Genomic DNA, 11,772 nt, shown 5'->3' on the forward strand with positions numbered 1-11,772 from the left:
GCAAAGGGATACAGTTACTGTAAGATTGGTTTTGCAATGGCAACGATTACTCAAGAGATCATGCTTTTGTTCAGATAATTTATTGAAAATAAAAAAATAAAACACTGATTGTATGCACACAATAACATACAATTATGTGGAAAGCATAATAATGTCCACATCAAAGCAACAGCACTAAGGTATTGTTTTGATTGCATTCAGTCATATTTAACCATAGACAGATGAATGCACAGTCCTGTAATTAAACTATGTCTTGCTGCAATCGTTCGGTTAAGCCTCATTCAGTCTCCGACATGTACAGACAGCAGACGAGGCAAGGAGGTCGACCTGTGGCATTCATTTCACCAGACAAACACTCCCACTCCTAGTCTATTATTGATACACTTATACATTCTTAACTCACTCACATTTGCCATCATTTCCTTTGAAGAACAACAAAACAAAACAATATAATAAAAACCAAAAGTGTGCACGAGGAATTGAGACTCATTCCACATCTGCATGTTTTAAGAGTTCTAAAAGCCTACACATTGTGAATGTAAATACTTTTGTATGAATACTGTGGCTACATCATGCTTACAGTAAATGCAATGAGGTAACACTTCAGTGCAGTACAATAACAGACTCCAGACTATATATCTGAAGTTAATACTTAGAAATACATCATTACAATATGTACATTTTCATTTTACAACCTTTAAAGTCTTGGGCATTAATTAAATGTTGACCTGATATTCCAGGCTGTCGCTATCGGATACCTTTCAGCCCGACAGGGAGCAAATATCTGCTTGTGCATCTGCTATTTTTAAATAGCCAAAGAAATCTAAAATGACACAGATACCTTCCCGGTCTAAATGGGTTAACACAGGATGTTGAAAGCGTTATGTCCTTTTAGTTGTGTGGTACAGAGAAGTGGATTCGATTTCTGTAGATTTCTGTCACACTGAGAGCCTTGTAATGCAAGTCGTCTTTTCCATAACTTGCCGGTACATGTAAGGATGGAAGGGTGTGAAGTTATTAGTCATTGGGATGAGGCTACAAATGGATATTACTCAGTATGACTCCGCCTAGTTGTCGCCTCGATTTTCGGTGACGGGCGCGGGTGTTACAATGTCGTGCGTGACGCAAGGGGTGAGGTCTCCCGGTAACGTCACGTGCGGCGTGAGAGGCGGCGCCGTCGGGCCGCTGGTGCTCATCCTCTCTGGTACGGGCGTGGCCGTCGTCATCACGGCGTCGACAGTGGGCGTGGCTGCTGTGGAAGGTGACTCCTGTCCGGGCGTGGTCGGGACCGGGGAGGTGACGATGATAACTTCCTCAGAGGATTCTTCTGAAGACTCTGAATCGTCCTCCTCGCTGGATTCAGATGATTCTTCTGAAGAATCTGAATCGTCCTCGCGGGATTCCGATGAGTCAGAGGAATCCTGCTGTGAGGATGAGTTGGACTCAGATGATTCTGATTCTGACGACTGAGAGGATTGCCAGGATTCCGATGACCTCATCCTGGCGACGGCGTGCATCTCCAGCAGGGTGGACAGGTCGTCGTCTGCGATATCCGCATCGTGACGCCGATGCCAGCCGGCCTGTGGAGGCGGGAGCATGTCACATGAATGTCAGACATTCACTCTTAATGCAGTTCTGAGACAATGACATACAATATTGAGGACAATTCTGTGCTACTCTATCATCAGAATCATCACCACCATGAGTTAAATTCAGGATTTTACCGTGTACAGAATCAGAATGCATAGAAAGTAGTAGGATTTGAAAACCAACAGAGGAGTTCAATAGGAAATAAACTCCAGAATGTTGAAAGGTAATCTCAGTGCAGTAAGTTAAGATTGCCATTGAGGTCAGTGGGTATGCATGGCCTACTGGCGAGCCGGAGGCTGCTGTAAGAAAGATAATGGCACTTCCCTGCCTTATTAATAACTGTTATGTGCAGCAGTATTCTACAAAGAGAATGCAGGATACATGCGCACAGTAAGTACAATGTACGTCTCACAGACTGAGTAATTACAACTTATCCCTGACACATTTCCCTTTCATATTGCCACTGTACATACAGTGCAAACAAGTCCTCACAATGAGGCTCAGAAGAAGTTGAGTGAGAGGTAGAGAGAGGTATAGAGAGAGAGAGAGAGAGAGAGAGAGAGAGAGAGAGAGAGAGAGAGAGAGAGAGGAGAGTTATACAGAGTTAGAGTTATATAGGGGGATTGTTAGCGAGGGGGAGAGAGACAACTAGAGAGATGTAGTGAGAGGGAGAAAGAGAGAGATAGAGACAAGAGATAGAGCGTCAAGAGTCAGAGCAAGGAAGAGGGTTGACGTCTAGCGTAGCGTTGTGGTCATCATCTCACCGGCTTAGCAGACGTTGTCGCGAGGATCACAATGACGAGGAACGATGTCAGAAGCTCCATCTGTGATTGGCTGGTCTGTCTGGAGGAGGGAAGCCGCAAACAAAACACAGGGTTACCGTGGAAACAGCCAGCCACTCAGTGCGTCTCTGTGTGTACTTATCAGCGGGGATACTAAGTTGCACATCTACAATGTATGTACAATCAATCATCACATCAAAAGGAAGTTAAAGCACATATTGACCGTGCACACATCTTCAAATGTATTTTGTTTTTGTTTTTACAGGTTCATTATCCATGATCACATTTCATAATTTTTCAGAGCATATTTTCATGATATGTATATCCTTTACATATTATTATACTCATATAGGAAGTCAACCCTTTAAATCTGAACTGATCAGGGAATATTTATTTGAAGGAAATAAATGTAATACACAGTAAAATCCTCAGTATTAATTTATCCATTTGTAACTTCGAGAGGTAAATTGACAATAATGTGTAGCATCAACTTTTCAACGCTGGCAGGTAAAACAAAAAGCAACAAAAGCCATGAAAAGTCATAAAACCAACAACATACCAAATCTCAGTCCCACCGATTGTAACCGATGCTTTTTCCTCGAACTTATAAGGCTTTGGTCGCCTTCTCTTAATTGTCAGATCAGTGAATCAGGGGGGAATCAGCTTCCGTGCGTCTGTGATCAGTATACAGTAGCTCCTTCAGAGATCAGAGTTACAGTGTGTGCTGAGAGTCTCCATGCTTCACAGCTGTTCATATATACACATGAGGATGAGACGCAGCGAGCACTGGGCGGGGCCAGGATGGGCAGGAGGGGGGGGGGGGATGGGCAGGGGACCAGCGACCACACGTTGAGCAAACAGGAAGAGGAAGAGAGAGAGGATGGCACAAGTGGCAGAGGACGGCAATTCAGGTCACCTCAAGATGCCCCGAGGGGGGAGTTTTGTGTGTGTGTGTGCTCTATGTGTGGTTTCCCATTGAATAACACTAGGAGTTTGTTTTTTGTTTGCTTTGTGTAACTTTCCTTTCATCACTCGAACGTCACGTTGTGAGCTTGTAGTTCAGTTATTTTTGGAAAAAGGGAGCGGACCAAATATAGACCCCTGGAGGATTCCGGTCTGTGACGTATATAAGGTTTAAGTGGTTCAGGAAGTGTACGTAACGTTTGAGGAGTGGATGGACAGACAGACACAGTAAATGGACAGAAAAACAGACACATGGATTGATTGATTGGACAGACAGACAGACAGACAGACAGACAGACAGACAGACAGACAGACAGACAGACAGACAGACAGACAGACAGACAGACAGACAGACAGACAGACAGACAGACAGACAGACAGACAGACAGACAGACAGACAGACGGACGGACGGACAGACAGACAGACAGACAGATATACCAAGCGACGGAAAGACAGCCAGACAGACAGACAGACAGACAGACAGACAGACAGACGGACAGGTATGCCGTGTTTATGTAATGACAGAAAGACAGATAGACACAGACATTCAGACCAGGTTAGCTGAGGACAGACAGACAGACAGACAGATTGAGGTAATAACGTGTCAGTCGTGTCGGTGTATAAGGGATGGTCCGTCAGCCTATGGAATGTAACAGTAGAATGACTTTGGCCGGATGTGTGTGTGTGTGTGTGTGTGTGTGTGTGTGTGTGTGTGTGTGTGTGTGTGTGTGTGTGTGTGTGTGTGTGTGTGTGTGTGTGTGTGTGTGTGTGTGTGTGTGTGACACCGACGTGTTACACACAACGCGTTATTTCATCACACCATAATCTTTCCATATGTACATTCTCATACTGTACATCCACATTAGGCTGAAGACTCATCTTATTAACCTGCAGATACTATCTCGCCCCTCCCGTTTTTATGCGAGAACTTCTGGGAAATCAGAGATACAGAGGTACATACATACAACAGACAGACAGACCTGGATTGACCCCACAGGGGAACTTCAGTTTTCATGGCAGTGCAGACAGATACAGAAAAAGAGATACAACTAAGAGTGAAAAAAGAATAATAAGAGCAAACAGGTAGTACCACACAGGGATTAGGAATGAAGTACCAAAAAAAAACTATGGAGAGGTCCTAATTGGCCCTCGGCACTGTGGCCTGCCTGAGATTTGCCTGTTGTATGAGCTATTAATAGGTATACATATAAAAGGGGTCAAAGTACACTGTGTATCAGCAGTATTAACAGTATAAACAGGTATAAATAGTGTGCAAACAAATTGTACATAAACGATCTTTCCTTGTAATGCGTTGTTATTTTGGGATTCTTTCTGTGAAATGTGCTGTACAAATGAAGTTTAACTTACCAAATATGGGAGAAGCAAATAAATCATGATGATCAGTGTTATTTTATGCTGGTCGGTTTAGTCACTTTATTTTGGATTGTCATGCTAGCATAACCTCAGATACAAACAAAGACTCAAACACAAAGACACAAGACACCAGATCTTAAAGCATGAATGATTATATTAATTGTTGCAATAATGAAGTCAAGAAAGACCAACACAATATAGACCCTGAAGTGATATGTCTGCCTGTCACAATCACAACCAGAACCGTATCCTTATCCTTATACCCCCACGTGACAACAAATTCTAACCGACTGTGTCCATAAACCTATCTATATAATCTAGCAGGTGTTGGCCTAGGTCATACTGTAGGTCGAGGTCAAAGGTCACTAAATACAACGCATACCTAAAACCTACATTCCAGTATGCTGTAGCTTCAAACTGGTTGCACTGGGTGAATTCAAACATACTCAGAGAATCTCAAGCATACTCAGATAATCTCTATTATAGGATCAATGACACATTACAGACAACAAGACATGAAGCATAAAATGAAAGTATCATCACATGCAAAGATATCAATATACATAATGCAATGAATGGCTATTTGGAGCAAGATTTATATGATTGGTTATAATGTGTTATACATTTGAATTGAAGCAAAACTGTACTGTATACATCAGGGTATAATATAATGTATTCATAAAGAGATCATATTGAGTTTATAAATGTATTCTGTCTCTTTCCTTTTTTTTAATAATTATTTTCTTATTGAGTGAATGAGTACAAGGTACAACATGCTTCTTGACAATTCAAAACCATAGACATAGTCATCGATAAGAATCAAGGAGGGACTTCTTGGATTGGTTTCTCAATACATTACGCATTTATCTTTTTTCCTTCACATCATCCTCATACATGCTTACGCATTCGTGCTCAGACTCTCTCCCTCACTCATACACCCACACAACCACACAAACACACACACACACACACACACACACACACACACACGAACACGCACACGAGAGAGAGAGAGAGAGAGAGAGAGAGAGAGAGAGAGAGAGAGAGAGAGAGAGAGAGAGAGAGACCCAGAGGTCTTTCTTTCCTAACTGGGAAAAGGTTCATATTTATGGAGTGTCATTAACAATAACAAAACTTTTTTAATTTAAATTAAATTCATTTGAAACATTTTAGCAGTTCTCATTAGTGATTACTATCTTACTGTACATGTTAGCTGGTATATCTAAGGTTTTAAATGTTACAATCAATCACATAATATTAATATTATTAACATAATATTAGTATGTATACATAACATTTCACTCATTTACTGACATTCATATCAAAGTGAGTTGACAGTCAGTGGACACGATCAAATCTGTGATCTTTTGGTTACAGGATTGTCTAAAAACAAGCGAGGAGCAACATTACAAAGCAGCACGGCATGGTGGCAGTGCTGCCTTGCTTTTAGCACATTGACAAGAACACATTATTGTGGGAACAGAACCTGTGATCACACACACACACACACACACACACACACACACACACACACACACACACACACACACACACACACACACACACACACACACACACACACACACACACACACACACACACACACACACACACACACACACACACAGAGAGAGAGAGAGAGAGAGAGAGAGAGAGAGAAACCCATCTTACCTTAATATCATACTGAAAGAGGAATTATTACTTAGGAAATATAATATTCACAACACAAACATGTACATTACATCATTAATCAATCATGCGTGATTATATTCCATACCCCAGTTTCTGTGTGAGTCGTGACTACACAGGACACAACAAACCCATGCCCCTGTGGAAACCCCCATACAACTCCACCATTGTTGCGAAGTCCGCTTACTAAGTGACTTTGGGCTTGCTTTCCAGTTTTTTGGGGCTTGTTTGTAAAGTGTAGTTGCTTATTTGGGCTTGCTTCAGTTATAACCACTTTAACCCTACATCGGCTATTTGAAAATAGGCAATCTACAAGCTTTGTAGATCTGCTATTTTCAAAGAATCTTGATTTTTCTTCTGAAAAATCTGGAATGTTTTTGAAATAATATTATTTTAGAACACAAGTTTTGTCCGTCCGTGGCACAAAATATTTTCAGATGGTGGTCCGTGGCCAAATACATATTAATTTGGGGCTCATTGACATCAAACCGTTTCAGATCCCCATGGTCTGAAACAACATTAGACAATTAGACTGACCTGCCCCATAGTCGCTTATTTTGGGCTTGTTTTCGTAGACCTGGTTTGCTTGTTTCTTTCACAGAATCTGGCAACACACATCACCACACATGAGGCTTTTTGGTCATATGGTACTGGTTGGAAATTAACTAGACAGTGACGGGAGTTTCAACCACATTAGTTATTGTACAACCCATTAAGCAAACGTACCAGAAACCACAGCATAGCACCATCATGTAATACAGTCCTGTACTTCCCCATTACAGTAACACTCAGCTCATTACAAAACAAGACTGAGCAGAAACTTTCCATAGCAATGTGTTATGATGGAAAACTTTTTTGAAATGTATTATAGGCTACTTTGATAATTAACTTTTTAAAACTTATATTTTATAAGATATTTTAAATTGTATTTTTCTGCCTTTATTGATAGTATTACAGTGCAGCTAGGACAGGAAACAGAGAGAGAGAGAGAGTTTGCGAGTGACATCATAGATGGCCTCTGAGTACTGCCTATTTCACCTGCAACATGAACCTTAACATTAACAGTGTCAGTGCTAATATATATGTTTATTTATTATTTTGTTAATTTGTAAGGAAACTTCTTTCCTTATAATGCGTTGTTATTTTGGGATTCTTTCTGTGAAATGCGCTGTACAAATGAAGTTTAACTTGGAGAAGCAAATACTAAATCATAATGATCAGTGTTATTTTATGCTGGTCGGTTTAATCATTTTATTTTGTATTGTCATGCTAGCATAACCTCACACAAAGACACAAGACACCAGATCTTAAATAAAGCATGAATGATTATATTAACTGTTGCTTGCAACAACAATGAAGTCAAGAAAGACCAACACAATATAGACCCTGAAGTGATGTCTGACTGTCACAATCAAAATATCCTTATCCTTATACCCCCACGTGACAATAAATTCTAACCGACTGTGTCCATAAACCTATCTATATAATCTAGCAGGTGTTGGCCTAGGTCATAGGTCGAGGTCACAGGTCACTAAATACAACGCATACCTAAAACCTACATTCCAGTATACTGTAGCTTCAAACTGGTTGCACTGGGTGAATTCAAACATACTCAGAGAATCTCAAGCATACTCAGAGAATCTCTATTATAGGATCAATGACACATTACAGACAACAAGACATGAAGCATAAAATGAAAGTATCATCACATACAAAGATATCAATATACATAATGCAATGAATGGCTATTTGGAGCAAGATTTATATGATTGGTTATAATGTGTTATACATTTGAATTGAAGCAAAACAGTGCTGTATACATCAGGGTATAATATAATGTACAATTTTTTAAATAACTATTTTCTTATTGAGTGAATGAGTACAAGGTACAACATGCTTCTTGAAAATTCAAAACCATAGACATAGTCATCGATAAGAATCAAGGAGGGACTTCTTGGATAGGTTTCTCAATACATTACGCATTAGTGACATTGCAACTCCACTCAATTATCTTTTTTCCTTCACATCATCCTCATACATGCTTACGCATTCGTGCTCAGACTCTCTCCCTCACTCATACACCCATACAAACACACACACACGCACGCACGCACGCACAGGCGCGCGCGCGCGCACGCACACACACACGCACGCACGCACGCACGCACACACACACGCAACACACACACACACACACACACACACACACACACACACACACACACACACACACACACACACACACACACACAGAGAGAGAGAGACCTACAGGTCTTCTTTCTTTCCGAAACTGGGAAAAGGTTCATATTTATGGAGTGTCGTTAACAATAACAAAACATTTTTAATTTAAATTAAATTCATTTGAAACATTTTAGCAGTTCTCATTAGTGATTACCATCTTACTGTACATGATAGCTGGTATATCTACGGTTTTACATTTTACAATCAATCACATAATATTGATATTATTAACATAATATTAATATGTATACATAACATTTCACTCATTCACTGACATTCATATCAAACTAGTGAGTTGACAGTCAGTGGACACGATCAAATCTGTGATCTTTTGATTACAGGATTGTCTAAAAACAAGCGAGGAGCAACATTAAAAAGCAGCAGGGCATGGTGGCAGTGTTGCCTTGCTTTTTACCACATTGACACAAGAACACATTATTGTGGGAACAGAACCTGTGAAATGTCCTTCAAACCCCTGAAAAAAGTTGGCATTTTTGCACTTCCAGTTCCCTCGACGTCTGTTTTAAAAAAAAGAATATTGGGTTCTTGGTTAGATACCTGAAATAAAGTCTGTGGTTGACACAAAGCTTAACCTCTGACGACCGCAGTCCCAGAGGGCTCTATACTAGGCTCCCTCCTTTTTTCCCTCTAAGCCAAATCCCTTCACTGAAAATAGCCAAGCTCGTAGATCTGGTAGTTTTGATGAATGTTCATGTATAGTTAAGAGATTTAACTTTTTTGTTCAACCACATAAAACACATCAGTGAATTAATACACCACTTGTGAATTTTGAAGCTTTTATGTCTCTTAAAAAAGGCAGTTGCTAACAACTGGCTAAATGGGATTACAGAGGTTGTCGGGCACATTTACAAGTCATCACGGCGAATATACAAGCACTCGTATTGGTGACGTTGAAGTCATGCGTCCATGGTGTATAGTTTGTTCACATTGCTATACAAATTAAATTTGTATAGCACTTTACACAGAGTGAACTCACAAAGTGCAGACAACAGAAATAGAAACAGCAAGAAACATTCAAATGATAAGAAACAGAACAAAAACACAATGCATCTCAGAGAAAACATAACAGCAGACATATTTGAGAAGCTCAAGGACATTCCCCAAATGCATTTTGAAACAGTAGCGTTTTTAGATGATTCTTAAAAATATCCACAGACGCTGCAGCTCTCAGGCCATGGGGAAGGGCATTCCAGATGATAACCCATAAAGTAGGTAGTTGATGTAGAGAGTGGTGGAAAAAGTACTCAAATGTTTTACTTAAGTAAGTATCAATGTAGAAAACTCTGTTAAGTAAAAGTAAAAAGTACAAAAGTATTGGTATCAAAATGTACTTAAAATACCAAAGGTACGCATTATGCAGAATGTTTCATTTAACAAGTTTTCAAATGTATAAAATGAATAAAAATCTCCTGAAAATGGTAGATCTACAAGCTTTGTGAGCTTGTTGATCGGCTATTTTCAAATGGCCGAAATGTAAACAGGCTGAATAATCACATACACACACACACAAAACCTGTAGAACCTGTTTGTTCTATGTTGCTTAATGATGTTATAATTTAGTGTTTATCAGCCAGTGGTTCAGGCCCGTGCCTGGATTATACCACTAGAGCAGGGGTTTTCAACAGGTGGTCCGTGGACCACTTGTGGTCCCTGAAGGTATTGCATGTGGTCCCTGGCCATGTTGCAATACGTTTTTTTCTTCTTGTTCCATGGAACAGTGCATATTATCGACCTGGTGACCTATGATGACATGTCAATGTTGTCGGTTTCTGAGAAGTCGGAGGTCAAGAAATTCCACAGAAAAGGGAGTTAGAATCTCAAGAAGGGGAAGTGTACCGGATTGCCTGATGGAGTCTAATCTTAGCTCTAATCTTACCCAACAACAGTGGTCCCCAGGTTGATTCTTAATCAGGGTGGTGGTCCCTGGTTCACAATCAGTTGAAAACCCCTGCACTAGAGGGCCCCGTCCTACTCTAGTGTTTGTCAATAAACCCCACCACACAATGGTATATCTGCCCTGTCATGTCCACACCCAGTCAACTAAACATTTCCACATAATACCTTCTGGGGACCTTTTACTTAGAATCATTAATAAGATTATGCATTTGAACTGAAATCAGTCACATCTTTGAATTAATCTACTCTTAAACTATAGGGCTTTCCGAGGCCCTGGGTTTTTTTCTCAGTCATCCCAGTCGGTGCCACGGTCAGGACCAAATAATGAGTCATCGGGACATGTCCATCAACAAAGAACAAAGTTAATAGCATAATTGTGTTATTAGTAATTCAACAGAACACAGTAAAATCATAGAACACAAAATCATAAAACAATGAAGGTCAGCAGGGCCGGCCTTTGTTTAATTCTAGCTGGTTGTGGTGGGGGTGGTGTTGTTTTTAGCACTCTTTTTGCTGAAGACAATTAACTTAAACGAGGAGCTGCGCTGTGCACCCAACACGCACTCAAACAATGTCAAACTCTAGCTGCTGAAATAAACGTTCCATTTGTATCATTATTGACAAGAGAATTTGCAAAAGGATTATTTATTTATTGTCCATCAGAGCGCCGGTGAGGTCACAGCTTATCTCTACTTTTGTAGGATATTGATTTGATAGCCTAAACTTGTAATTTGTTTGCAGTTATTAATTTATATTAGGCTACTTGCTGGATATTAAGAATTTTGGGATGTTGGCTGTATGTTGTCAAATGTATTAATCTATATTTTGTTGTTGATCAAATGTCGGGTTTTGTAGTGTGATTTTGATGTGCACATGCATGCGCTGCCACTGACAATCAATGAGACAGACAGCTGTTGTGCAGTTCACTTGTTCTACTGGGTAGTTCTAGTAAAATGGTAGTTTGAACGTTCTAAAATGCAAGTGTAGGTAGGGTAGGCTACATTAATGATGATAAAAAAATCGGACCACATCGGTCTAATTCTCTCTCTCTCTCTCTCTCTCTCTCTCTCTCTCTCTCTCTCGCACGCTCTCTCTTGCTCTCTCTCTCTCTCTACAGCTCTCCTCTCTCTCTATCAAAAGCATTGCTTGGCTTGCGCGCATTTTAAGCTGGAATATAGGCTCGAAATCAAACCTACCCACTGTTTATGCAGCGTT

General features: G+C 40.3%; 1 protein-coding gene across 2 annotated transcripts; it reads right to left on the reverse strand.

Moving 5' to 3' along the window:
• Window positions 1-56: 56 nt before the first annotated feature.
• scpp8 (secretory calcium-binding phosphoprotein 8) lies at window positions 57-3,082 on the reverse strand. 2 transcript variants are annotated; one of them, XM_080418789.1, is made up of 3 exons: window positions 2,932-3,082; window positions 2,355-2,429; window positions 57-1,580 (listed from the first exon to the last, which is right to left on the reverse strand). In XM_080418789.1, the coding sequence occupies exons 2-3, from the start codon at window positions 2,412-2,414 to the stop codon at window positions 1,068-1,070; spliced, it is 573 nt and encodes a 190-aa protein (XP_080274915.1). In that variant the 5' UTR covers window positions 2,415-2,429; window positions 2,932-3,082; the 3' UTR covers window positions 57-1,067. The 2 variants fall into 2 exon arrangements, with proteins under 2 accessions (XP_080274915.1, XP_080274914.1); XM_080418788.1 differs by having other exon boundaries at window positions 2,355-2,433.
• Between the last annotated feature and the right edge of the window lie 8,690 nt (window positions 3,083-11,772).

The sequence above is a fragment of the Gymnoscopelus braueri genome (genome assembly GCF_963280865.1).
Source record: "Gymnoscopelus braueri genome assembly, chromosome: 22".
NCBI classification, from domain to species: Eukaryota; Metazoa; Chordata; class Actinopteri; order Myctophiformes; family Myctophidae; genus Gymnoscopelus; species Gymnoscopelus braueri.

What these genes read in the sequence shown, in the direction of transcription:
- scpp8 (XM_080418789.1), bottom strand. Translation starts at nt 2,414, where the DNA reads ATGGAGCTTCTGACATCGTTCCTCGTCATTGTGATCCTCGCGACAACG. An exon ending in CGACAACGTCTGCTAAGCCG is followed by an intron (nt 1,581 to 2,354) that starts GTGAGATGATGA and finishes CCGCCTCCACAG; the next exon opens with GCCGGCTGGCATCGGCGTCA.